Source organism: Mustelus asterias, chromosome 1, assembly GCF_964213995.1.
Source record: "Mustelus asterias chromosome 1, sMusAst1.hap1.1, whole genome shotgun sequence".
In the NCBI taxonomy this organism is placed as follows: domain Eukaryota; kingdom Metazoa; phylum Chordata; class Chondrichthyes; order Carcharhiniformes; family Triakidae; genus Mustelus; species Mustelus asterias.
The window spans coordinates 185,484,634-185,511,581 of NC_135801.1; the positions used below are offsets into that span (position 1 = coordinate 185,484,634).

The window sequence follows — 26,948 nt, forward strand, 5'->3', positions numbered from 1 at the left end:
TTTTTCACAGCAACTTCATTGTGATGTTAATGTAAGCCTACTTGTGACACTAATAAATAAAGTTAAATTTAAAACTCTAGTAGGCTGCACTCTACAGTATCTAGGATTAAGTTTAGGAGTTGAGGAATATCAAGAATTTACAATAAAATGTATGGTTTTTTTCTGGTTAACATTTTTCTCTCCAGTTTAGGTTGAACTTTAAATCCACTAGGCAAAATTACATGGGTATCATGTGTGCATTTACCACACTGGCTCTGGGGATTGCTGTAACCTCCAGTAGTTTTGTGAGAATCTTGTTCTTTGTTAAAAGTTGAGGCAGGGACATTGGACAATAAAAGTGCCATAAAAGCACTTGGAATTGGGTTTTGATGTGGGCCTGCAAAGAGTCTTTGAGTTGTATTAATAAATGAATAGCTTTTATGTTAGCTGTGTACTATTAATTTGAAAACAGGAATTACTTGTGCATTAAATACAGATTAGTCACTAGTGCTGTCTTTCTATTGGGAGTTTATAATAGAGAGGAAGAGAGAAATAGAATTTTTGGAATAGAATTTAATATGTTCAGTACATTCTCATTTCTGTTTCTGACTGCAGTTTGGAGGAAACTGATTAATTTTCTTTTCTTTTGACATGGGACATGTATCACAAGATACCAGAACGAACTGGATTTATCAATTAAAAACAGAAAATATTCCATCTTCTCAAAATTTGCCATCTTCCACACAAACTGGGCATGGTTTTCCAGTTCCTCCCAAAGGAAATGAGTCCCGAGTATTCACATTCCTTGTTTCTGCTTTGCTTGACACATTTTATAGTTGGCATATAGATCAACTCCCATTTGTTTTGGAAGGAATGTTCAAAGCTTCAGTGGTTGTCTGATGTGATCTACAGTTCCTAACTTTGTAGCAACTGTCCGCCATTTTCTTTCTTATTTTGGTTTCATAGAATCATAGAGGTTTACTGCATGGAAACAAGCCCATCGGCCCAACTTGTCCATGCCGCCCTTTTTTTTAAAACCCCTAAATTAATCCCAATTGCCTGCATTTGGCCCATATCCCTCCTTACCTATGTAACTGTCTAAATGCTTTTTAAAAGATAAAATTGTACCCGCCTCTACTACTGCCTCTGGCAGCTTGTTCCAGACACTCGCCACCCTCTGTGTGAAAAAATTGCCCCTCTGGACACTTTTGTATCTCTCCCCTCTCACCTTAAACCTATGCCCTCTAGTTTTAGGCTCCCCTACCTTTGGGAAAAGATATTGACTATCTAGCTGACCTATGTCCCTCATTATTTTATAGACCTCTATAAGATCACCCGTCAGCCTTCTACGCTCCAGAGAAAAAAGTCCCAGTTTATCCAGCCTCTCCTTGTAACTCAAACCATCAAGTCCCAGTAGCATCTGAGTAAATCTTTTCTGCACTCTTTCAAGTTTAATAATATCCTTTCTATAATAGGGTGACCAGTACTCCCTATACACAGGAACACACAGTATTCCAAGTGTGGTCTTACCAATGTCTTGTACAACGTCAACAAGACGTCCCAACTCCTGTATTCAGTGCTCTGACCGATGAAACCAAGTATGCCGAATGCCTTCTTCACCACTCTGTCCACCTGTGACTCCACTTTCAAGGAGCTATGAACATGTACCCCTAGATCTCTTTATTCTTTAACTCTCCCAATGCCCTACCATTAACTGAATAAGTCCTGCCTGGTTCAATCTACCAAAATCACCTCGCATTTATCTAAATTAAACTCCATCTGCCATTCGTCAGCCCACTGGCCCAATTGATCAAGATCCTGTTGCAATCCGGGATGACCTTCTTCACTGTCTACTATGCCACCAATCTTGGTGTCATCTGCAAACTTACTAACCATGGCTCCTATATTCTTATCCAAATCATTAATATAAATGACAAATAACAGTGGACCCAGCACCGATCCCTGAGGCACCACGCTGGTCACAGGCCTCCAGTTTGAAAAACAACCCTCTACAACCACCCTCTGGCTTCTGTCATCGAGCCAATTTTGTATCCATTTAGCTACCTCACCCTGGATCCCATGAGATTTAACCTTATGCAACAACCTACCATGCGGTACCTTGTCAAAGACCTTGCTAAAGTCCATTTAGACAACATCAACTACACTGCCCTCATCTCCCTTTTTGGTTACCCCTTGAAAAAACTCAATCAAATTTGTGAGACATGATTTTCCACTCACAAAGCCATGCTGACAGTCCCTAATCTGTCCATGCATCTGTAAATGCCTGTTTCCCCCTCACTTTTTCATGAAACTTATCTAGCTAACTAACCTTTCTGTTACAAATCTCATTAGTGCCTTTTATTCTCAACGAAGGCCACTTAAAGTGCTCCATTTTAGTCTCTGCCTGACTGTTTGCATTGTACTGATGCGACCTTTTCAAGCTGGCTTGTTTTTGGCAGTCTGCCAGGTTTCTTGGAGACCGATTGAGCCTCCTAATTGTTTCTGCCACTTCCCATCCCATCCCATCCATGGGCCTGCTGCTCTGTTGCTCTGGTATGTTTTTTCTTCTTCTGAAATAAAGTCACCACAGCTCAGGCGAAGGGCAAGGTTGAAGAGGCGGGGCTTTTGTGAATAACCTCAGCTGATACGGGAATTGAACTCGTGTTTGGCATCATGAACCAGCTGTCCAGCCAACTGAGCTAAAGCAGCCCTCATTTTCTTCTGTTCTGGTGGTGTTCACTTTCTCTTTTATTCTTTATGGAATGTGGGCATTCCACACAGTTGCTGCCTATCTCTAATTTATCTTGAACTGAGTGATTTGCTAGGCTATTTCAGAAGGCAAATGAGAGTCAACCCCATTACTGTGGATCAGAATTGTCATGTAGGTCAGACTAAGAAACATTAATGAATTGGATGGGTTTTTATGACAATCCATAACGGTTGTCATGATCACCATTACTGAGGTTAGCTTTATATTCCGGATTTATTAATTTTGAATTTCATCAGCTGCCATGTTGAACCTATTTTCCCAGGCCATTAACCTGGACTTCAGGAATGTTGGTTCATTGACATTACCACAAAGTCATCACCTCCTCTAAACATGAAATTGGCATTTATTTGTTTCATATATATTCAGTATTCAACATGTGCACTGGTTTATTATGGTGGAATTGAACAAAACCAGTAATTCTCTATGACCACTGATTTGGGGCAAAAATCGCATTTACAAAGTAATTGAACAGGTTTTAAAAAGTAAAAAAACACCCGTGTTGTTTTAAACCTTTAGCCATTTATTTTCTGTTAATTGAATTTTTAACTTTTAAGATCTGGTATCTAAAATGTCAGGGTAGTTGTACCTCAACAATTGGGAGCAGATGATGAATTGCATCCATAAATTCTTCATGTTCTTGTATGTAATTTATAAAATTGTCAGCATAGTTCTCTTCAGGCTGTTGGGAAGTTGAGTTTGTGAAGTTGAAATTTGATGTTGATAAAGATGTAAAAAAATTGTAAAAGTGCTAGAGGGAAAAAACATTGCAGTGTCCCTTTGAAAGCCGGTGTTTTGTTTCACTGCTTAAAATGCAAAGTACATTCAGAATCCAAACTGAAACATTTGTATCAAAAAGTCTTGACAAGACGGCCTGTTTCTTTTAATTTAGCCCAATCAATCTAAAACAGGCACTCTGCTACCAGGAACTATAAAATTTGAATTTGATGGTGTTGATGATATCAGACCGATCCTATTGAAGGAGAATTGATAGGTCATCACAGGTATAAAAAATTGCAGGGGAAAAAAGCAGCAGAGCAACTGAAGAACTGCCACCCCTCCAGCCTCGAGAGGGAGAGAGCAGTTCTCAACTCTGCCAGCTGCAGATATCTCTTAAGAGCATGCACCATGCACTAGTGAAAAGAACCAAATCAGAAAGAACTTAAAGGAATCAAGAGAGGAACTCCAAAGGTTTCCGAAAGCCACAAAATCTTGTTGTATTTTTTGAGTATGACTGAGCTCTATTGTTATATTTTTTTGTTAATGAATAGATATTGTATTTGAACAGCATTCCAGTAGGATCTTATTTTATTCGGTTTAAAGTTCTTTGTTAGTTAAATAAATTGCTAGGTGTTCATTTTAAAGTGAGTGTCAGGTATTTCTGTTCGTGAAGAAAACGTTTCACTAAATGTTACTGAAGAATAGTTCACACGTTCCCACACACTTTTAAGACAAGGTATTCCTCTTTGGGGGATCCGGCAATACTTCTCAAAAGCGGGTCAACCCCCGCATTCTAAGAAAGATAAGGGCAGAGTATTAGCCTGAGAGATTTTGAGTTTGTCTTTTATTTCAGAAAAGCTTCAAAATAACGTTTAGATACGCAAAGCTCTATTTTACAAATTCTGTTATAACTTCCACATCTGTGATCAGCAGCAATTACAATCATTGTTTATCTGGCTGGACATTCTCTTCAACTTTAGTTTGGAAGTGATGTAAATTAATCAATTTCTCCTAATCAGGGGCTCTAAGGCCAGCTCATTAACCTAAAACTAATTCTCTCTCCGCATTTGCTGCCTAATCTTTCAAGTGTTTCCAGGATTTTTGCTGTTTTAAAGGCCTGATCAGCTGGTCTTGCCACCTACAAAGATTTGTATATGTGATCTCATAAGTCTGTCCCTGCTGAGTTTCACTCCCTTTAAAATAATGTTGTTTGATTTACATTGCATCTCCTCATTTCATCCTTCAAAATGCATCTCTTCACACTTTCTCTGCATTAAATTTCATCTGCCACGTGTTTGCTTCTTTCACCAGTTTGTCACTGACTTCCTGTAGTCTACTAATCAGCTCGCTACAGTTCAAAGCTCTGATATTTTCAAAATTTGATATTGTGCCTCCGATACTCGATTCTACATTGTCAATATACATTAAACAAAGCAGTGGTTCTAATATTCCAGTACATTTATTATATTGTTTGAAGTGCCAGTTGCATGTTACACATTTTGACAAGATTTCTTTGTGTGGTTTCTGAGTGACTATTTTTTCTTTTACAGGTATTGATAGCAGATATAATGAGGGATGTAGAGAATTGGCAAATTATCTACTTTTTGACCTTTACAATCTGACAAACATTGATTCTGATGTGTCTGATTTGCCAGAAGAAGTGCTTGATGGTAAATATATAATCTTCAATCTAATTTCACAGAGCAAATGCCTGAATTATTGATCTGATAAAGTACTCCCTTTGCATTTTTAACAGAAATGCTTTCCCCAATATTATGCTTATGAAGGCATGGGATGTCATTGTTGGTAGATTGGAACACTTAGCATTTTGTGTACCAAGGCTTGTGATTGATCACTCATTTTGGTTGTTGAATGAAGCTTTTCTTTAGTTTTTAAAAATGCCAGAATCCCTACTGTACCGATGTGGTGTCTTTCACATAAACAGTCTGGGGCTCATAGTGCGTGATCTTCATTCAGGATTTGTCTGCTTTGGATAATCTTGAAACTGGATTGGGACAGTTGATGCTCATTCCACCTAGCACTCTTGCATGCAGGAACTTCATCCATTCGATAGGCTGAGTTTAACTCCAGGTTCCAAAAGTGAACAACTCATATCTAACACAAGTGTAAGACAGGAGTACACTGGGGATGCGATGGTGTAATGGTATTGTCACTTGAGTAATAATCCAGAAACCCAGAGTAATGGCTTCTGGGGACCTGGGTTTGAATCCTGCCACGACAGATGGTGAAATTTGAATTTAATAAAAATCTGGAATTAAAAGACCATTGTCCACTGTTGTAAGAATGCATCTGGTTCACTATTGCCCTTCAGGGAAGGAAATCTGCCAGCCTGGCCTGGACTGACCTACATGTGACTCCCAACTCACAGCAGTGGGGTTGACTCATAACCGCCAAGCAAACCACTCAAAGGCAATTTGGGGTGGGAAATAAATGCTGGTCCAGCCAGCAAAGCCCACATTCCATGAATGAATGTAAAATAAAAATTGGCAGTGCATGGGGTAAATCAAATTTTTTTCAAGGCCTACAGGCTCAATTTCTATCTTTGTTTAGGGCCAGAAGTTTGTATTGCTGATTAATAACGTTTTGCTGAGTATGTCATACTGAGCCCTTGATTAAATGTCACCATCTCTGGGAGGGCAATAATGAGATGGCTTTTCACCCTGACCTTTTGGATGGGCTGTTCAGGCGATCTGGAAGACCTTGGGAGTGATCTTACCGACTTGTCAAGCCAGTCAACCGGAGCGGTGGGGGGGGGAGAAGGGGGAGAGAGAGAATATCTGGGGAGTAACAATCTCCCGATGCACTATTTACTCTTGTACATAGTGCACTGGGAGATCAAACGCAATAGTGACATCTAGCAGTCAGCAGCCGGCTTTCTGGTGTGAATACACTCTGTCCACTCCTACTGGCAAGGATCACACTTGGCTTTTTTTCTGAGTGATTTGCTTTTTCCCTAGCCAAAACAGCAGGTATGAAACTCTTGTTTTCATACATACATACACACACACGCGTGGATCTTTTCATCTGATCCACGATGGACTGAAGTTATGTAGGATAGTTTGTTTTAAATAATTATTCTTGAAATGTGGTTGTCATTGGCAATGACAGCATTTATTGGTCAGCTTTAGTTGCCCCGGATGGTGAGCTATCTTGAGCTGCTGCAATACACATGGTGAAAGCACTCTTAGTGTTCTGTTAGATAGTTACTGAATTTTGACCCAGTGATGATGAAGGAATGAGATTTCTAAGCCAGGATGTGGAAGTGATGGTGTCCCTGCTGCCTTCTAGATTGTGGAGATGATAAGTAAGTCTTGACGAGTTGTTATAGAGTATGCTATAAAAATATAAAATGCATTGGTGATGGTGGATGGCTCGGCTGCCAATGAAGTGGGCTGTTTTGTTTTGGACAATATTGAGCTAATAGGTGGATGCAGCTGCAACAATGCTCAAAGTGGCAAATGAAGTGTATTCAGTCACAGAATTGACTTATACCGTGTAAGTATAAGAGAGTTTTTGGAGTCGGGGCAGAGCTACGCATTTCAGGTGACTAGAAAAAGTCACAACTTTTGAAGGTGACGTCACAGGTGGTGAAGAAGGCATATGGCATGCTTGCCTTTATAGGACGGGGCATAGAGTATAAAAGTTGGGGTCTGATGTTGCAGATGTATAGAACGTTGGTTCGGCCGCATTTGGAATACTGCGTCCAGTTCTGGTCGCCACACTACCAGAAGGATGTGGAGGTTTTGGAGAGAGTGCAGAGGAAGTTTACCAGGATGTTGCCTGGTATGGAGGGGCTTAGTTATGAGGAGAGATTGGGTAAACTGGGGTTGTTCTCCCTGGAAAGACAGAGGATGAGGGGAGACTTAATAGAGGTGTATAAAATTATGAAAGGCATAGATAGGGTGAACGGTGGGAAGCTTTTCCCCAGGTCGGTGGTGACGTTCACGAGGGGTCATAGGTTCAAGGTGAAGGGGGGGAGGTTTAACACAGATATCAGAAGGACATATTTTATGCAGAGGGTGGTGGGGGCCTGGAATGCGCTGCCAGGCAAGGTGGTGGAGGCGGACACACTGGGAACGTTTAAGACTTATCTAGATAGCCACATGAACGGAGTGGGAATGGAGGGATACAAAAGAATGGTCTAGTTTGGACCAGGAAGCGGCACGGGCTTGGAGGGCCGAAGGGCCTGTTCCTGTGCTGTATTGTTCTTTGTTGACCTGCTGTTGTATGCTCTTATTAAAACAAACAAATCATTAAATAAAAGATCTAAAAAAGAGAGTTGATGACAGCACCTGGTGGGACACTAACAAAAAAATACTTCCAAGGAAACTTATAAATCAGATGAAAATATCATTCTCGGGGTGATGATGCACCCTAGCCTCCTTGCTGTCAAATATGTGGTGGTCTAGTTAAGTTTCTGTAGTCGAAATCCTTTAGAACAAAGAACAGTGCAGCACAGGAAACAGGCCCTTCGGCCCTCCAAGCCTGTGCCGCTCCTTGGTCCAACTGGACCAATCGTTTGTATCCCTCCATTCCCAGACCGCTCATGTGACTATCCAGGTAAGTCTTAAACAATGTCAGCGTGTCTGCCTCCACCACCCTACTTGGCAGCGCATTCCAGGCCCCCACCACCCTCTGTGTAAAAAACATCCCTCTAATATCTGAGTTATACTTCGCCCCTCTCACCTTGAGCCCGTGACCCCTCGTGATCGTCACTTCTGATCTGGGAAAAAGCTTCCCACCGTTCACCCTATCTATACCCTTCATAATCTTGTACACCTCTATTAGATCTCCCCTCATTCTCCGTCTTTCCAGGGAGAACAAGTCCAGTTTACCCAATCTCTCCTCATAGCTAAGACCCTCCATACCAGGCAACATCCTGGTAAACCTTCTCTGCACTCTCTCTAACGCCTCCACGTCCTTCTGGTAGTGCGGCGACCAGAACTGGACGCAGTACTCCAAATGTGGCCTAACCAGCGTTCTATACAGCTGCATCATCAGACTCCAGCTTTTATACTCTATACCCCGTCCTATAAAGGCAAGCATGCCATATGCCGCCTTCACCGCCTTCTCCACCTGTGTTGCCACCTTCAAGGATTTGTGGACTTGCACACCTCGGTCCCTGTGTTTCTATACTCTTGATGGCTCTGCCATTTATTGTATAACTCCCCCCTACATTATTTCTTCCAAAATGTATCACTTCGCATTTATCTGAATTAAATTCCATCTGCCACCTCTCTGCCCAATTTTCCAGTCCAACTATATCCTGCTGTATTGCCCGACAATGCTCATCGCTATCCGCAAGTCCAGCCATCTTCGTGTCATCCGCAAACTTGCTGATAACACCAGTTACACCTTCTTCCAAATCATTTATATATATCACAAATAGCAGAGGTCCCAGTACAGAGCCCTGCGGAACACCACTGGTCACAGACCTCCAGCCGGAAAAAGACCCTTCGACCGCTACCCTCTGTCTCCTATGGCCAAGCCAGTTTTCCACCCATCTAGCCACTTCTCCTTGTATCCCATGAGCCTTAACCTTTTTAACCAACCTGCCATGTGGGACTTTGTCAAATGCCTTACTGAAATCCATATAGACGACATCCACGGCCCTTCCTTCGTCAACCGTTTTTGTCACTTCCTCAAAAAAACTCCACCAAATTTGCAAAACCATGCTGTCTGTCACTAATTAGATTGTTCTGTTCTAAATGCACATACATCCTGTCTCTAAGAATCCTCTCCAACAACTTCCCTACCACGGACGTCAAGCTCACCGGCCTATAATTATCCCTGCTACCCTTCTTAAATAACGGGACCACATTCGCTATCCTCCAATCCTCAGGGACCTCACCTGTGTTCAAAGAAGCGACAAAGATTTCTGTCAGAGGCCCAGCAATTTCATCTCTCGTCTCCCTGAGCAGACTAGGATAGATGCCATCAGGCCCTGGGGCTTTGTCAGTTTTAATGTTCCCTAAAAAACCTAACACTTCCTCCCTTGTAATGGAGATTTTCTCTAACGGGTCAACACCTCCCTCCGAGACACTCCCGGTTAACACATCCCTCTCCTTCGTGAATACCGATGCAAAGTATTCATTTAAGATCTCTCCTATTCCCTTGGGTTCTAAGCATAATTTCCATCCTATGTCCCTGAGAGGTCCGAATTTCTCCCTGACAACTCTTTTGTTCCTAACGTATGAATAGAATGCCTTAGGATTCTCCTTATTGTCAGTGGAGGTTTTGGTGATAGTGATGTGATTGATGTTGTGGGGAAGTGGTTGGAGATAGCTATTTCCTGACATTGTGGTGTAAATATTGCTTCCATTTATCAGGTTGAGCCTGGTTGTTGTCCAGGTCTTGCTATATGGGCCCGGATGGCTTTGTTGTTTGAGGATTTGGGAATGGAGCTGAATATTATATATTCAGGCGGCACGGTAGCACAGTGGTTGGCACTGCTGCTTTACAGCTCCAGGGACCTGGGTTCGAGTTCCTGGCTTGGGTCACTGTCTGTGTGGAGTTTGCACATTCCTCTCGTGTCTGCATGGGTTTCCTCTGGGTGCTCCGGTTTCCTCCCACAGTCCAACGATGTGCAGGTAAGGTTGATTGGCCATGCTAAAATTGTCCCTTAGTGTCCTGAGATGCGTAGATTAGAAGGATTAGCGGGTCAAATATGTAGGGATATGGGGGTAAGGCCTGGGTGGGATTGTGGTCAGTGCAGACTCGATGGGCCAAATGGCCTCTGTCTGCTCTGTAGGGTTTCTATGATTCTACGATTTGTGACTTCTGACCTTGCAATGAACGCAAGACCATTGTTGAAATAGCCAAAGATGGTTGGGCCTCAGATGCTGCCCTGCAGACCTCCTGCAGTGACATCCTTTGAAACTACTCTTTTAAAAATAAATAAATTGTATTAATGGGAAACCCTTGCAATAGGCACAGCTGAGTTCCAATTATGTACAAATCCTGCAACTGCATTCCCTAAGCCAACTCATGGCGGTTTGATATGACCTTGTATTTTTAAATTTTGAATGCAAAATAATTGGTGAAAAGTGAAACAAAATGCATTTTTTCATTTTTCAAGCATCTATTTTTGTTACATTTAATCAAATTACTACTGTGGGAAGCTGTGTAATTATTAATCAGAAAACAGCTGATACACATTTGACAACAGAAGTATCTTATCTCCTATCTGCTATTGTCTCTACCAGGACTGCACTTCCCCCAAGACTCCTGTTTTTATCCTGCCCCAGTGTTTGTGCTTTGTAAGGCCACTGTCATTTGTAGTCATCTGACACTTTGGAAGTCATCAGTTAGTGCAGTAGTATTTCAAAGTATATAGTACACATAATCATATTTCATGTTACAGCAAGATTTTTTGAAATATTTTTCTGGGTTATACTGCTACAAAATGTCAACATTTTTATATTTCTTGTATCATGACCAAAGGAAGGATTACAAGATGATTATTAAGTTTGTCATTTGTTAAATGTCAGATGATCATGGATTATTTTATGTCCTTACAATGAAACACAATTAAAACATTGTTATCTTATCTCCTTTCTATTTCAGATGTAATTCTGTTAATCAAGCCTGAAAGTGTTCATGTGTACTGCAACCCTGTAAATTATAACTATCTCCTGCCTTATGTGGCATACTGGAGAAACCTACGCTTGCACTGTTTGACAGAAAAAGAAGTAAGTTGTAAAACTCAGAATTTTGTACATATGTAAGCTTTACTATTAAAGTTTTCTTTGAAGATTTATTTTTCAGTGATCAATCTGAAAATTTAACTGAAGAGGACAAATGTATCATCAAACCCAGCCCCATTTGTTCGCAGTTCAGAATAACAGTGCATAAAGAATCATACAAAACAGTTTATTACTGTGTGCTCCTGCATTGTTGGATCTAGTCATCTTTGCTGTTGTACTTTTAAACATGGGTCCCCTGCTCATCATCTGACTTGCACCACACTGCTTAGCCCTTCTTGTAAATGGTGGTGAGAAGTGGGTGAGACTGGTGGGTGGATTTGAGTGAATGAGATGGGAAAAGTGACCAAAGCAATACCTGGGTGAAAAGGAAGGAAGCTGGTGAAAGTTGGAGCGAGAGAGTTTGAGAAGGGGTGGAAATGGGATTTGGGTTGTGGTGAAGGTGACTTTTTTCCTTGTGTGGTGTTTTCCGTTGCTTTCCATTATTGACAAACTTACTGGCTAGTTGCCTTTTTAAAAATTCATTTAAGAACATAAATTGGGATGTCTTGTTGAAGTTGTACAAGACATTGGTAAGGCCACACTTGGAATACTGAGTGCAGTTCTGGTCACCCTATTATAGAAAGGATTTTATTAAACTCGATAGAGTGCAGAAAAGATTTACTGGGATGCTACCGAGACTTGATGGTTTGGGTTATGAGGAGAGGCTGGATAGACTGGGACTTTTTTCTCTGGAACGTAGGAGGCTGAGGGGTGATCTTAGAGGGTTATAAAATAATGAGGGGCACTGATCAGCTAGATAGTCAATGTCTTTTCCCAAAGGTAGTGAGTCTAAAACTAGAGGGCATAGGTTTAAAGTGAGAGAGGAGAGATACAAAAGTGGCCAGAGGGGCAATTTTTTCACACACAGAGTGGTGAGTGTCTGGAACAAACTGCCAGAGGTAGTAGTAGGGGCTGGTACAATGTTGTCTTTTAAAAAGCATTTAGATAGTTACATGGGTAAGATGGGTATAGAGGGATATGGGCCAAATGCAGGCAATTGGGATTAGTTTAGGGGTTTTAAAAAAAAAAAGGGCGGCATGGACAAATTGGGCCGAAGGGCCTGTTTCCATGCTGTAAACCTCTATGACTCTGCGAGTCTAACATAAGAACTAGGAGCAGGAGTAGGCCATCTGGCCCCTCGAGCCTGCTCCGCCATTCAATAAGGTCATGGCTGATCTTTTCATGGACTCAGTTCCACCCTTAATTCCTTTACTGTTCAAAAATTTATCTATCCTTGCCTTAAAAACATTCAATGAGGTAGCCTCAACTGCTTCACTGGGCAGGGAATTCCACAGATTCTTTGTGTGAAGAAGTTCCTCCTCAATTCAGTCCTAAATCTGCTCCCCCTTATTTTGAGGCCATGCCCCCTAGTTCTAGTTTCACCCGCCAGTGGAAACAACTTCCCTGCTTCTATCTTATCTATTCCCTTCATAATCTTGTATGTTTCTATAAGATTTCCCCTCATTCTTCTGAATTCCAATGAGTATAGCCCCAGTCTACTCAGTCTCTCTTCATAAGCCAGTCCTCTCAACTCCGGAATCAACCTAGTGAATCTCCTCTGCACCCCCTGCAGTGCAAGTATATCCTTTTCAAGTAAGGAGATCTAAACTGTACACAGTACTGCAGGTGTGGCCTCATCAGCACCTTATACAGCTGCAACATAACCTCACTGTTTTAAAACTCCATCCCTCTAGCAATGAAGGACAACATTCCATTTGCCTTCTTAATTACCTGCTGCATCTGCAAACCAACTCCTTGTGATTCTTGCACAAGGACACCCAGGTCCCTCTGCACAGCAGCATGCTGCAATTTTTTACCATTTAAATAATAGTCCATTTTGCTGTTATTCCTACCAAAATGGATGACCTCACATTTACCAACATTGTACTCCATCTGCCAGACCCTCACCCACTCACTTAGACTATCCATATCCCTTTGCAGACTTTTAACATCTTCTGCACACTTTGCTCTGCCACTCATCTTAGTGTCATCTGCGAATTTTGACGCACTACACTTGGTCCTCAACTCCAAATCATCTATGTAAATCGTAGACAATTGCGGTCCCAACACTGATCCCTGAGGCACACCACTGATCATCACCCAGAAAAATACCCATTTACCCCCACTCTTTGCTTTCTATTAGTTAACCAATCCTCTATCCATGCTAATACATTACCCGTAACACTGTGCATCTTTATCTTATGCAGCAGTCTTTGGTGCAGCACCTTGTCAAATGCTTTCTGAAAATCCAGATACACCACATCTACAGGTTCCCCATTGTCCACTGTGCATGTAATGTTCTCAAAGAATTCCACCAAGTTAGTCAAACATGACCTGCCCATCATGAACCCATGCTGTGTCTTACCAATGGGATCATTTATATCCAGATGTCTCGCTATTTCTTCCTTGAGGATAGATTCAAGCATTTTCCCTACTACTCAAGTTAAGCTAACCGGCCTATAGTTACCCGCCTTTTGTCTGCCTCCTTTTTTAAACAGTGGCACCACATTTGCTGTTTTCCAATCTGCGTGAACTACCCCAGAGTCCAGTGAATTTTGGTAAATTACCACTCGTGCATTTGCTATTTCCCTCGCCATCTCTTTTAGTACCCTGGGATGCATTCCATCAGGGCCAGGAGACTTGTCCACCTTTAGCCCCATTAGCTTGCCCAACACTACCTCTTTCGTGATAGTTTTTAGGTCCTCACCTGCCGTAGCCTTCCTGTCATCAATTTGTGCCTTCCACTGTGAAGACTGACACAAAATACCTGTTCGATGCCTCAGCCATTTTCTCATTTCCAGTTATTACATCCCCCTTCTCATCCTGTAAAGGACCAATGTTTACTTTAGCCACTCTTTTTCATTTTATATATTTGTAGAAACTTTTGCTATCTGTTTTTATATTCTGAGCTAGTTTACTCTCATAATCCATCTTATTTTTCTTTATAGCTTTTTTCATGGCTTACTGTTGACCTTTAAAGATTTCCCAATCCTCTAGGTTCCCACTAATCTTTGCCACTTTGTATGCGTTTTCTTTCAATTTGATACCCTTCTTTATTTCCTTAGCTATCGATGGCTGATTATCTCTTTTTCTACAGTCCTTCCTTATCACTGGTATATACTTGTGCTGAGCACTGTGAAAGATCGTTTTGAAAGTCCTTCACTGTTCCTCAATTGTCCCGCCATAACGTTTTTGCTCCCAGTCTCCCTGAGCCAACTCCTCCCTCATCCCTTTGTAGTCTCCTTTGTTTAAGCACAAGACGCTGGTATTGGATTTTACCTTCTCACACTCCACCTGTATTTTAAATTCAACCATACTGTGATCGCTTCTTCCGAGATGATCCCTAACTGTAAGATCATTAATTATTCCTGTCTCATTACACAGGACCAGATCTAGGATAGCTTGCTGCCTCGTAGGTTCCATTACATACTGTTCAAGGAAGCTATTGCGGATACATTCTATGAACTCCTCCTCAAGGCTGCCTTGATCGACCTGGTTTGACTAATTGATATGTAGATTAAAATCCCCCATGATAATTGCTGTACCATTTTTTATTTTTTAAGAGATTTGGGCATTGCTGGCTAGGCCAACATTTATACACCATTCTTAAATGCCCTTGTGAAGATGGTGGTGAATTGCCTTCTTGAACCGCTGCAGTCACTGTGATGTAGGTATGCCCACTGTGCGGTTAGGGAGGGATTCCAGGATTTTGACCCAGGAACAGTGAAGGAATGGTATTTCCAAGTCAGCGTGGTGAGTGACTTGGAGGGGAACTTCTTAGGTGGTGGTGTTTTCCATGCATCTGCTATCCTTTTCATTCTAGATGGTAGTGGTCATGGGTTTGGAAGATACTATTTAAGGATCCTTGGTGAGTTTCTAAGCACAAGTTATAGATGGTACACAATGCTGCTACTGTTGCATTGGTGGTGGAGGGAGTGAATGTGGAAAGGATGCCAATCAAACGGGCCGCTTTGTCTTAGATGGTGTCAAGTTTCTTTAGTGTTGTTGGACCTGCACTCATCCAGACAAATTCCATCAAACTCCTGACTTGAGTGTAGATTGTGGAGAGGTTTTGGGGAGTCAGAAGATGAGTTACTCGCTGCAGGATTCCAACAGCCTCTGACCTGCTGCTGTTTCCATAATATTTATACGGCTAGTTTAGTTTCTGGCCAATGGTAACTCTCAAGATGTTGATAGTGAGGGATTCAGTGATGATAATACCATTGAACGTCAATGGGCGATGGTTAGAGTTTCCCTTGTTGGAGATGGTCATTGCCTAGCACTTGTGTGGCATGTATATTACTTGCCACTTGTCAACCCAAACCTGGACATTGTCCAGGGCTTGCTACATTTGAACATGGGCGTCTTCAGTATTTGAGGAGTCGCAAATGGTGCTGAACATTGTGCAATCATCAGCGAACATCCCCACTTCTGACTATATGTTGCAATGAAGATCATTGATTAAACAGCTAAAGATGGTTGGGCTTGGATACTGTGCTGAAGACCCCCTGCCGCGCTGTCCTGGAATGAGATGACTGACCCCTTTGCTAGGGCTCCTTGATGCCACAGTCTTGTAAAATGCAGACTTGATATCAATGGCAGTCACTCTCAGCTCACCTCTGGTGTTCAGCTCTTTTGTCCGTGTTTGAACCAAGGCTGTAGTGGTTGCAGGCCCCAAGCTGAGCGTCAGTGCCACTTGATTGACCCATTTCATCACTTTACTGATGATCGAGAAGAGACTGATGGGATGGTAATTGGCCAGGTTGGAATTTTCCTGCTTTTTGTGTGCAGGCAATTTTCCACATTGCCTTTCCCCATCCCTTCTGCTAATTGTATCACTGGCATCTGTCTAGCAATGTTGACTGAATGACAGTTTTAGGGACAGGTGGGGCCTGGGTTTCATGGAAGATGGCAGAACATATCGATAGAGTAGCTAGCAGAGCATATGAAACCTTGGGCTTCATTAATAGAGGTATTGATGATAAAGACAGGGAGGCTAAGCCTAACGGCATAAATCTCTGGTTAGACCACAACTAGAATACTCCATCAGGTTTTGGTCTCACATTTTTAGAAGAATATCTGGATCCTTGAGAGGATTCAGGGAGGATTCACCAGGATAGTTCAAGGGTTGAGGAATTTTAACTTCAGAGTTAGATTGGAGAAGTTCTTCGAGCAGCGGAAATTGAGGGAGATATGATAAACTGTACAATATTATGACTAGATTAGATCGGATAGACAAAGAAAAGTTGTTCTCTTTAGCTGACTGTACAAGGATTATGGGAAACAGATTTAAGGTTTTGGGGTGGGGTGCGCACTGTGTGCGTGCGCGTGCATGTATGGAAGAAGCTTATATTCGTAACAAGTGGTAATGACCTGAAAGTTGCTACATAAGGAGGGTGGTACAAGTGGTGGTGTTGAATAATTTTGAAAAGAAATTAAATGGGTGCTTGAGGGAAATAAATTGCAGGGTTATGGAGACAGAAAGAGGATTGTCATGACAGGATTTTTCTACAAAGCCAGTCTGAACTCAGTGGGCAAAATGGCATCCTGTTCTGTAATGATACTGTGCCTATGAGTAGATTTATAGAATGGTTGCAGTACAGAAGGATGTCGTTTCGCTGGTGGAGCCCATGTCGGATCTCTGTGATCATAAGTTTAGCTGATTCATAGAACAGCAGCAGCAAAATGCGCTATTGCCCATGCTCATTTTTGAGACAGTGGGCTGTTGTCTTGAATTGTTACTGCTCATGTGGTGAAAGTGCTCCCACAATGCCATTGAGTATGGGGTTAAAGGATTTTGCACATGTGACTATGAATAAGGAGTGATACGTGCGACTTGGAGAAGAACTGGGTGATCCCATGTGACTCTTGCTCTTGTCTCTCCTGATTGGGAAGGTCATTGGTTTGGGAGTTATGCTCAAGATGTTTAGTCTGTAGTTCAAAATATAAATTATTACAATTATTCATTACACAACTGACTGGGTCGAAACTTCTTTCTTTAGTATGAAGATGAAGAGGCAGCAGAGGAGTTTAAAATTACCAGCTTTGTGGATATGGTGCAAGATTGTTATCGCATTCGAGTTCCTTACAGCTTTCAGGGTAAAGATAAAAAATGTTTTCCAATATTATAAATATTATGTAAAATAATTAAGCAGGCCACAGAAGTATTTCTTTTTAATTTGCCTCGTTATCCTTGATCTTTTCATTTTTTTTGTATCCTTATTATGCTAAATCTTTTTAGCAAAGACATTCAGACTAGGTGTGTAGAACAATTTATTTTGGTTTGTACCTGACCCCTCTTCTAGTAAAATGAACACTGGAAACCTGACCCATTTGGAATTCTGAATGCACTTTGATGAATGCTGGCTATATGTGTTTTGAGTTTAGATATTTCATTTGTTTTGATGAACTTCGCTTTTTCTTGATCCAAGTCACCATCTTAAATTTATTTTGGTTTCCTCTTCTCGTGAAGCAGCCATAGATTATTGTTATTCCTTCAATTTTTATGTAATGTATTATTGGCCGTACATCCTCTATCTTTATACTGGCATTTGTCAAAGCGCTTTCCACACAATGTTCCTTGGATGTGAATGTTGCCATCTGAACTATTCAATTGGAAATGAGCTGTCTGAGACTTGGTGAATATATATTAAGATGCAAAAAACTGGCAAGTTTTATTTTTATTTGCCGTTTACTTTTGGCCATAGATATTGAATTGCATGTGGTTGATTTTTTTTAAAGTTACCAAAGTATAAGATTAATATATTTGTACTCCTGGGTGTTGGTAGGCCTGTGATCATTTCTTGTCCTCCTTGATGCATTTACTGATGAAGTTATGTCATCTCGTTATATATTACTTCTATTCACTTAATGGATCTCTAACTTTGTTTTTCAATCACCTCATTGTGCTTATCATTCTGTGCCCATTACTATTTTTAGGCCATATTCAGAAGTTTGACATGTTCATTGTTGAGAAGTGGCCCATTGTACAAGCATTTGCTCTGGAAGGAATTGGAGGAGGGGAATTTTTTACAATGAAACATGAGGTATTTAACTTAATTCTATGTGAGTGTTGTACAATGCAACTATAGTATTATTAAAGTTAAAAGCCTGAAATGGGTAAGCAGGCAAAATTTATGACGGTTAAAATGCCCAATAAACCACAAAGCTGCAGAGATAGATGCATTTGTCCATGGTACTGAGAAACTGGGGTGAAGATGTTGGATGCAATGGAAGCCATTGAGATTATTTCTAATTAACATTGGTCTCTCGGGGTCAGTTCGGTGCATCCCACGCTTTTTGTCTGTCAGGCCCCCCCCCGCACCCATTCTCTCTCGCGTGCCATGGCGCGTACACTCTCTCTTGCTCTGATGCGTATGCTCCAACACCCCCCCCCCACCCCATACTTAAGTGGAAATGTTTGGCATATAGGAGTTTCTCTCTGATACTGGCACCTGAGGAACTGGGACACAACTGGGCCATTATTACAGCTGAAGTAATAAATAGTGAGGGAGTGCAATTGCAGAATGACAAGTTGATAGAGGAAATTTCTATTTTAAGTATGGACATTGCAATTTACAGTTAATAAATGTTGAGTGGAAATGTACACAACACAAATGCTAAGTATTGAATATAATTCACCATGAGTGGCATTGTGCATGCTAATTCAGAGAAGATGGCCTCTGCTATAGCTCTCTATACTGGCATTGTGCTGATTCTGTCACTATTTTGTTTTACTTTTTTCTCATGCGTTCTCAACGTTTTGCTTCAGTTGGGATTGTGAGGAAAGGATTGATCAATGTCAAACTGCATTTGGAGAGAGGTTGTGGAGTCAATTTACATGGGGACATAGGTTTAAGGTGCGAGGGGCAAGATTTAAAGGAGATGTACGAGGCAGATTTTTTACACAGAGTAGTGGGTGGCCTGGAACCTGTTGCCGGGGGAGGTAATGGAAGCGGATACAGTAGTGACTTTAAGGGGCGTCTTGACAAATACATGAATAGGATGGGATTAGAAGGATATGGTTCCTGGAAGGGTAGAGGGTTTTAGTTCAGTCAGGCAGCATGGTTGGTGCAGGCGTGGAGGGCCAAAGGGCCTGTTCCTGTGCTGTAATTTTCTTTGTTCTTTGAAATCTGTGTGGAGGAAATCTGGCTCTTTGCAACTCTGTCCAATATATTTTTCCAATCTGGCTCTTTGCAACTCTCCAATATATTTTTCCAATCATTACTGTTCTCCCACCTCCCACCCCCCGCGCCCCTCCCCACCCACCCAACTTTCACATTCACATAACCTCCTCCCTCATCCTTGCTTGCAAAATCATCCTGACCTTTCCTCTGAGCTGCCAGCTGAACTCCTTTGTCCTTGCCTCCCATTTGCTTTGTTGTCACTCAACTTACCCTAACCACGCACCTACTTTCCTGCTCCTACTTCAATCTAGGATGGTAACAGTTCTCCATTACTCAACCTGTTCAAACATCCCTATCTGTTGACCGTACTAACATTGTTTGCCTTCAATTTTCCACAATGTAAAGTTTTTTTTTAAATTTGAGGAAAGGCACACATCCTTTGCCTTTTGGACGTTCATAGTGGTGCGAGCAATTAGCATTTACCTTTTCTAACTTACAAAGCAGAGATTGATCTCCCCTCTGAAAACTAACACCAAAACACCCAAAGAGCAGTACATCGCCTTATAATCTGTAAAACGTGCGTGAAGTGGTGTGACCTGCGCTTCAGCAGCTTTTAGTGGTTAAATACAAAATCAATCCCTGACACTCGCTCTAACATCAACACATAATTTATTTATCTAACTAAAAGTGAACAAATTAATTAAACTATTAATAGACCAAATAAATCCCTTCTAACTATTTCCGAATAAAACAAGATTCTAATGGTATGCCATTCCAATAAATACAATTCCCACTTATTAACAACAAATAGAATTTAGTTACTTTCTAAATTACAACCAGGTTTTGGTTGTTCTGGAATATTCTGGGCCTTCTGTGTTGATTCTTCTGTCTTCTTTCTTCTTTGGTACCTTGGTCATCTAGATGGAGCTTTCTCTAAGACATAAATGAAGCTGAGAGAGCCAGTAGATTTTCTCTCATTCTCTGAGAGCTGTTAGTCCCACTGCCCTCTTCTTTTATATCCGTGATGACATATCAATATTTCACACAGAGAACAGTACAGCACAGGAAACAGGCCCTTCGGCCCTCCAAGCCTGTGCCGCTCCTTGGTCCAACTAGACCAATCGTTTGTATCCCTCCATTCCCAGGCTGCTCAGATTGGTCCTAGGTTGTCAAAACCATCAGATTTAAATTTAATCGGTTCTTGGTATCCAAGTGCCTGATTCAAATTGGCTAAAATCAAAAATCTGTTGTCTTGGTAACACTGTTGCTTGGTCTTTCGATACAGATGTTTCAGTTTGGATTCTCCATTTACTTGCATTTTGTTAACTCGAAAAAGCACCACTTTTTAAAGGGACCGTACAATGCATTCTCCTTACCATTTTACAATTTTATAATCATTAATCTACAATTACTCTTCCCAACTTCACAAGGTAACTTAATCAAACACAAATTAAATATTCAGCAGATTTCAAAACTCTTAACATATTTATACATATTGCAGAATACATGAGAATCCAAACCCAGGTTAATGAAAGAGATTGAGCCTTAAAATATGTCTTAGAAGACAGATCATGTTATTGTGAATTATATAATATTTTGATTTTGTGTAAACGCTTATTTTGGGTACAAGTTTCAGTCCCTGGATGGAGGCAGATCATCTGCATGCAGATGAGAAACTTGCAGGACAGAGAAATATTGTATGTGAAGAAACCATCTGGTGGTGAAATTATGTACTTGCAGGTTCACAGGAATTTGTAATAGTTGGAGAATGGGTAGAGAAGTGTACCAATAAGAAAACTCCTTCAACCACTCTTATGAGTAAAGTTTGAGCAGATTGCCTATACTCATTGGAGTTTAGAAGAATGAGATGTGATCTTATTTAAGAATGTAAGATTTTGAGGGGAATTAAAAGGTTATATGCTTGAGAGTCTATTTTCTCTACGGTGGCACAATGGTTAGCACTGATGCCTCAGGGACCCGGGTTCAATTCCTGGCTTGGGTCACCCTCTGCGGAGTCTACACGTTCTCCCTGTGTCTGTGTGGGTTTCCTCCGGGTGCTCCGGTTTCCTCCCACAGTCCAAAAAACGTGCTGGTTAGCATTTGCCATGCTAAATTCTTCCTCAGTGTACCCGAAGAGGTGCTGGAGTGTGGCGACTAGGGGATTTTCACAGTAACTTCATTGCAGTATTAATGTAAGCTTAATTGTGATACAAATAATAAAAATAAGAGGTCTTCTGTTCAAGGCGAAGATGAGGAGGAATTTATTCCGAGGGTCATTAATGTTTGGAATTCTCTTTCCCAGAGAATGCTGAAGTCCGGGTCATTGAATACATTCAAGGTTGAGTTCAACAGATTTTTGAGTTCTCAACAGATTTTGGATTGTTGAGGGTTATGGGGCAGCAGAAAAGAAAGTGGAGTTACGGTCGTCATCAAATCAACCATGATCTTATTGGATGATGGAGCAGGCAAAATATACTCCTACTTTTTCTTGTGATTTTATGGTTATATATTTTTTAAGCAAGGCTTTAATATACAGGAAGTGCAATCAAAGTGTGTTTTTCACAAGATTAAGGTTATTTCCAATTTCAGTACAAGATTATTTTTAAGGCAGAGCTGGATGGATTTTTGATTAACAAGGGAGTGAAAGGTTATTGGGGATAGGCAGGAAGGTGGGGTTGAGGTCGCAATTAGATGATCCATGATTTTACTGAATGGCAGAGAAGGCTCAAGGGGCCGAGTGGCCTACTCCTAATTTGTATGTTTTGAATGTTAACTAAACTAGCTTATCTCAATGTTTTCGTTGAGTCATAATTTTCTTCAGTAGTTAAAATTGCACAAACGTCTGTTAAACACATTTTCCATCCAAAGAACAAAATGAATGTTTTCTGTGCTGTATTGTATTCTGGGGTTGGGCACTTTTTGGATGGCAGGGTTACCCACCACCACCCTAAGATTTGGTAGGGATTACATCCTTGCCAATTACAGCAGCCCAGCAGTTGTTTATCACTCCAAAGGGCAATAACTTGCTGGAGGTAAGACATCTCACTTGGGTGTTCCTGGCAACCTTGAATGTATTCAATGACCCGGACTTCAGCACTCTCTGGGGAAGAGAATTCCAAACTGTACCCCCACCCCCAGTCTAACTGCAATTTTACCAGGGACAAATAAGGCCGAGAGCAGCCGGCCAACCTTGCCCCAAATTGAGACCCTTAACCCAACCCGCCTCAATTTTGAGACCGGTGGGAAAAGTTTGAGGAGTGGAGGGTTGAATTGCAGTGGTTCCGTTTGGGTATAAGTGCCCTCTTCTCCCTGGATCTCTCCAACATTTCCATTCATATTTATTCCCCGCTCCACACCTCCTCCCACCGATCCTGGACCTGGACACAGAATCCAAGAACTGCTCGTCATCCCAACAGTGGCCACCTGGAGGAATTTATTCTGAGGGTATGGTGGGAAAGCCAATCGGGAAGTTTTCTGGGCCTCTCTCCTTTCAGACCCACCAATCAGTTTAACTTAGAATAATGTTTGAGCACATTTACTTCAGTTTGCCAGACAGGCACCAATGTAATGTATTGTTTTGAACAAAAGTGCATTATTGTACCTCTACATAACACCAAGAAAAGCATTAAAAATGGTCTACTTTGTTAATGTTGTCAGTCTTTTTCTTTCAATTGTAGCTGTTTGATGCTAGCGAGGAGTTATGGCAAACCTACAATAGATTGGATCCAGTCTCTCTGGAAGTCTTGATTACTGAGGTAATATTATAATAAATAACTAAACATTTTATAACCCATACCGCACTCCTAAATCTTGATTGGAGCTGTGCCATTTAGATATGATGGAGTTTCAGTAAACCAATCGTTTTGAAAATAGAGTGAATGTTGCATACTTAAGCTAACACATATTAAAGTTACATTTCTTAAATTCCATAACAAATTATCTTTGAGTATTAACTTGCCCTGTTTTTAACTTGGAAAAAAAAACTTGGTGTTTACTTTATACATTAAACATGTTATGGAAATCTTATGTCATCAGTAAGAACTAAAAAGGCTGCTACTGGAATAGAGTGGGTTGTAGGAGCTTTAACAATTTGTTCTTTCTGATTCTCATGTCTATTTTGAATGTTTCAGGATTTGATGTCATTTGACAGACAGTGGACAAGCTTCTTTTCCAACTTCGACATTGAGGGTTCTTCCTCAATATTGGAACTTTCAGAGGCACAGGCTGGAGAGGTGAGAAATACAACATTATTACAATACAGCTTATGCTATTGACATTTGTCCATTACCCTTTTGATTTTCCAATTATAAAAACCAGAAGCTAAAACAGGCTGGGATTTTCTGGGACTGGACAAACCCGTCAGAGGGCGGGGTTGGAAAATCCCAACCTATGTCTTGAGCCTAAAGTAAGTAAACTTGCCAGAATTCAGGAATTTAGATTTACAGTTTCATTTCAGACAACTGGATTTTTTTCTCTAGGCTTGGGTGAAAAGATGTTATTTTGACTAGGATTATGGTTTGGAGCTGCGAGGATGGTGAATTCTGACCTGAGATGGGTGGTGCAATACTATGGGTCAAACTCATAAAGCTTAGAACCCTCACTGTGGCTTATTAAAGGTTGATTTACATGGTTTGGTTGTGACAATTCCAAGTGTTGTTTTTCTTTAAACTGTTTTCCCTATTTTTATTCTTAATTCTCCTATCTGCCCCTTACGCAGCCACTTGCCTCCAGATATACTTCATATAGCTGGAGGAGCAGACAAATAGGCTGCAAGCTGCTACATGGCTTTCAACACCAATGCTCTTCCATGGATCAACTAACGGGAGGCATGATGGTAAGGGGTCTGAAATTCAGCATGTCTGTTTTAAACCCAGCAATGGGATGTGGGTTGTTCCTCTAGCTCCATTACAAACCCACTTGAAAATGATGGCAGTTGTTATAGTCAAGTGTCATCTGCTGGTATTTTATTGGTATTGATATATACCTGTCATACATGTATACCTGTAATACATTTTTAGCAATTAAATGATGCACCACTTCGGTTTTGTTTGAAACATATATACATGCTAAAATATTTCAGTATTTTCCACTTGTTCTATGTGTAGACTTTGTTTCAAGAATGTATAAGTGTTGAGAATGAGTCTTGGTGACCAGATTCTTGTGGAGGAACCAGGAAGATTGTGTTTCCTAATCCAGAAGACTTGTTTCCTTTAATAGGGTCCCGCACACCATATTCCTTGTTGGTGAGGCAGAGATGGGATGGAAGGCGAATGGCCAGGCCAGCAGGCTAGAACACCCACCTCCGTTTACCGTGACATTGATTTTAATATAACAATGATTGTCAAATCCTCACACCTCACTGCCACCTACCTTAATGTCCATTTCATGCCCCTCATATGACCCATGCCACCTCTAACCCTCCTTCTGTTCCTCTGCCTCCCCCATTGCCCCTCAATAGCCATTCTCCTAGTATCCACTGAGTAGAGGTCTTTGAAATGGACATTAAAACCAATAAACTTTTAACAATCTAATCTCATTCGCTTAAACAAACCACTGTAACTCACAGATAATAGAGTCTATTGAAATTGCAAAAATAGATGGCTCATATTTTTTCTGTTTAATTTGACCTGTCAATCAAAGCAATCCAGGAACAGGTTAAGGCTTTTTTTCTTTGACAGTTGCTGAAGGATTTTTCCTATTTGAAAAGGACTTTGGACAATTAATCACTTCAGATAATTGCACTAGAGATCCCAATCACTGTAGTAAAAACATATTGAACTTCCAATTAAGCATCTAATTGTTGAAACTGAAAGAAGAAATATTTCAAAGCATGTTAATGATAGAATTCCAGAAGCGGGTGATTGTTTTTTCTTGGTATCCTACTTGGGACTGGTATCTGTAAAAGTTGGTGAGAGTTGTAGCGGACATGCCAAATTTCCTTAGTCTCCTGAGAAAGTAGAGGTTTTCTTAACTATAGCGTCCGCATGGCGGGACCAGGAGAGGTTGTTGGTGATCTGGACACCTGAAGACTTGAAGCTGTCGACCATTTCTACTTTGTCCCCATTGATGTAAACAGGAGCATACTCTCCACTACGCTTCCTGAAGTCGATGACTATCTCCTTTGTTTTGTTAACATCGAAGGAGAGATTATTGTTGTTGCACCAGTTCACCAGATTTTCTATCTCTTCCCTGTACTGTCTCTCGTCATTGTTTGAGATCCGACCCACAACTGTGATGTCATCAGCAAACTTGAAAAATTGAGTTGGAGGGGAATTTGGCCATACATTCAGAGGTGTATAAGGAGTATAGTAAGGGGCTGAGGACACAGCCTTGCGGAGCACCGGTATTGAGGATGATCGTGGAGGAGGTGTTGTTGCCTATCCTTACTGACTGCGGTCTTTGGGTTAGGAAATTTAGGATCCAGTTGCAGAGGGAGGAGCCGAGCTCCAGGCCACAAGTTTGGAGATGACTCTTGTAGGAATAAAGGTATTAAAGGCTGAGCTGTAGTCTATGAATAGGAGTCTGACCTAAGTGTCTTTGTTATCTAGGTGTTCCAGGTTTGAATGTAAGGCCAGGGAGATGGCGTCTGCTGTGGACCTGTTGTAGTGGATCCAGGCAGCATGGAAGGCAGGAATTGATTTGTACCGTGGCTAACCTTTCGAAGCACTTCATAATGATGGATGTCAGAGCCACCGGACAATCGTCATTAAGGCATGCTGCCTGGCTTTTCTTTGGTATTGGGATGATGGTCGTTGTCTTGAAGCAGTTGGGACTTCAGATTGGTGTAAAGAGAGGTTGAAGATGTCTGTGAATACCCCTGCCAGCTGGTTCGTCCAGGTACCCCATCTGGGCCAGTTACTTTCCGTAGACTGATTTTTGAGACGTCGTCAGTACTGACCTCTATGATTTCTTCGCTATGAGAAGGCTGCTCTAATGTCGGCACTGGTGACCTCGGGTACAGGTTCATCCAAGGCTTCCGGGATGGCGACATTTCAAAAATCAGTCCACGGAAAGTAACTGGCCCAGATGGGGTACCTGGACGAGCACTCCGGTCCTTCACGAACCAGCTGGCTGGGGTATTCACAGACATCTTCAACCTTTCTTAACACCAATCTGAAGTCCCAACTGCTTCAAGACAACGACCATCATCCCAATACCAAAGAAAAGCCAGGCAATGTGCCTTAATGACTTAATGAGGCATGTTCTCGCTGACCACTTGCTCAAAATGGGCGCAGAATGCGTTGAGCTCATTGGGGAGGGGTGCATTGGAGCCAGTGATTTTACCTGCCTTCGTCTTGTAGACCTTGCCATAGTCAGTGGGTGTCTGTGTGGCTAGCCTGGGATTCTAGCTTGGTCCGGTACTGTCTTTTGGCATCTTTAATTGATCTCCGTAGATCATATCTGGCTTTCTTGTATAGGTCAGGGTCGCCCGACTTGAATGCCTCAGACCTGAACTTCAGCAGGCAGTGGATATCCGTGTTCATTCATGGTTTTTGGTTGAGAAACACGGATTTGCTTCGATGGCACAGTCTTCTACGCACTTACTAATGAAGTTAGTTACTGTAGTGGCGCCCTTGTTCAGGCTGGTGG

The 26,948-nt window shown here is 41.5% G+C and overlaps 1 protein-coding gene across 2 annotated transcripts in view; it reads left to right on the forward strand.

Annotated features, from left to right (window-relative positions):
• dnaaf9 (dynein axonemal assembly factor 9) overlaps positions 1 to 26,948 on the forward strand; it is a 172,630-nt gene that overhangs the window by 16,439 nt on the left and 129,243 nt on the right. The window contains exons 3-9 of one of the 2 annotated variants that reach the window (XM_078224135.1): positions 5,017 to 5,136; positions 11,054 to 11,178; positions 17,235 to 17,331; positions 18,172 to 18,278; positions 23,036 to 23,113; positions 23,489 to 23,590; positions 24,076 to 24,192. In XM_078224135.1, coding sequence (XP_078080261.1) covers positions 5,017 to 5,136; positions 11,054 to 11,178; positions 17,235 to 17,331; positions 18,172 to 18,278; positions 23,036 to 23,113; positions 23,489 to 23,590; positions 24,076 to 24,192 — 746 coding nt within the window. The remainder of the gene's footprint in view (positions 1 to 5,016; positions 5,137 to 11,053; positions 11,179 to 17,234; positions 17,332 to 18,171; positions 18,279 to 23,035; positions 23,114 to 23,488; positions 23,591 to 24,075; positions 24,193 to 26,948) is intronic. The other variant, XM_078224143.1, reaches the window with a different exon arrangement.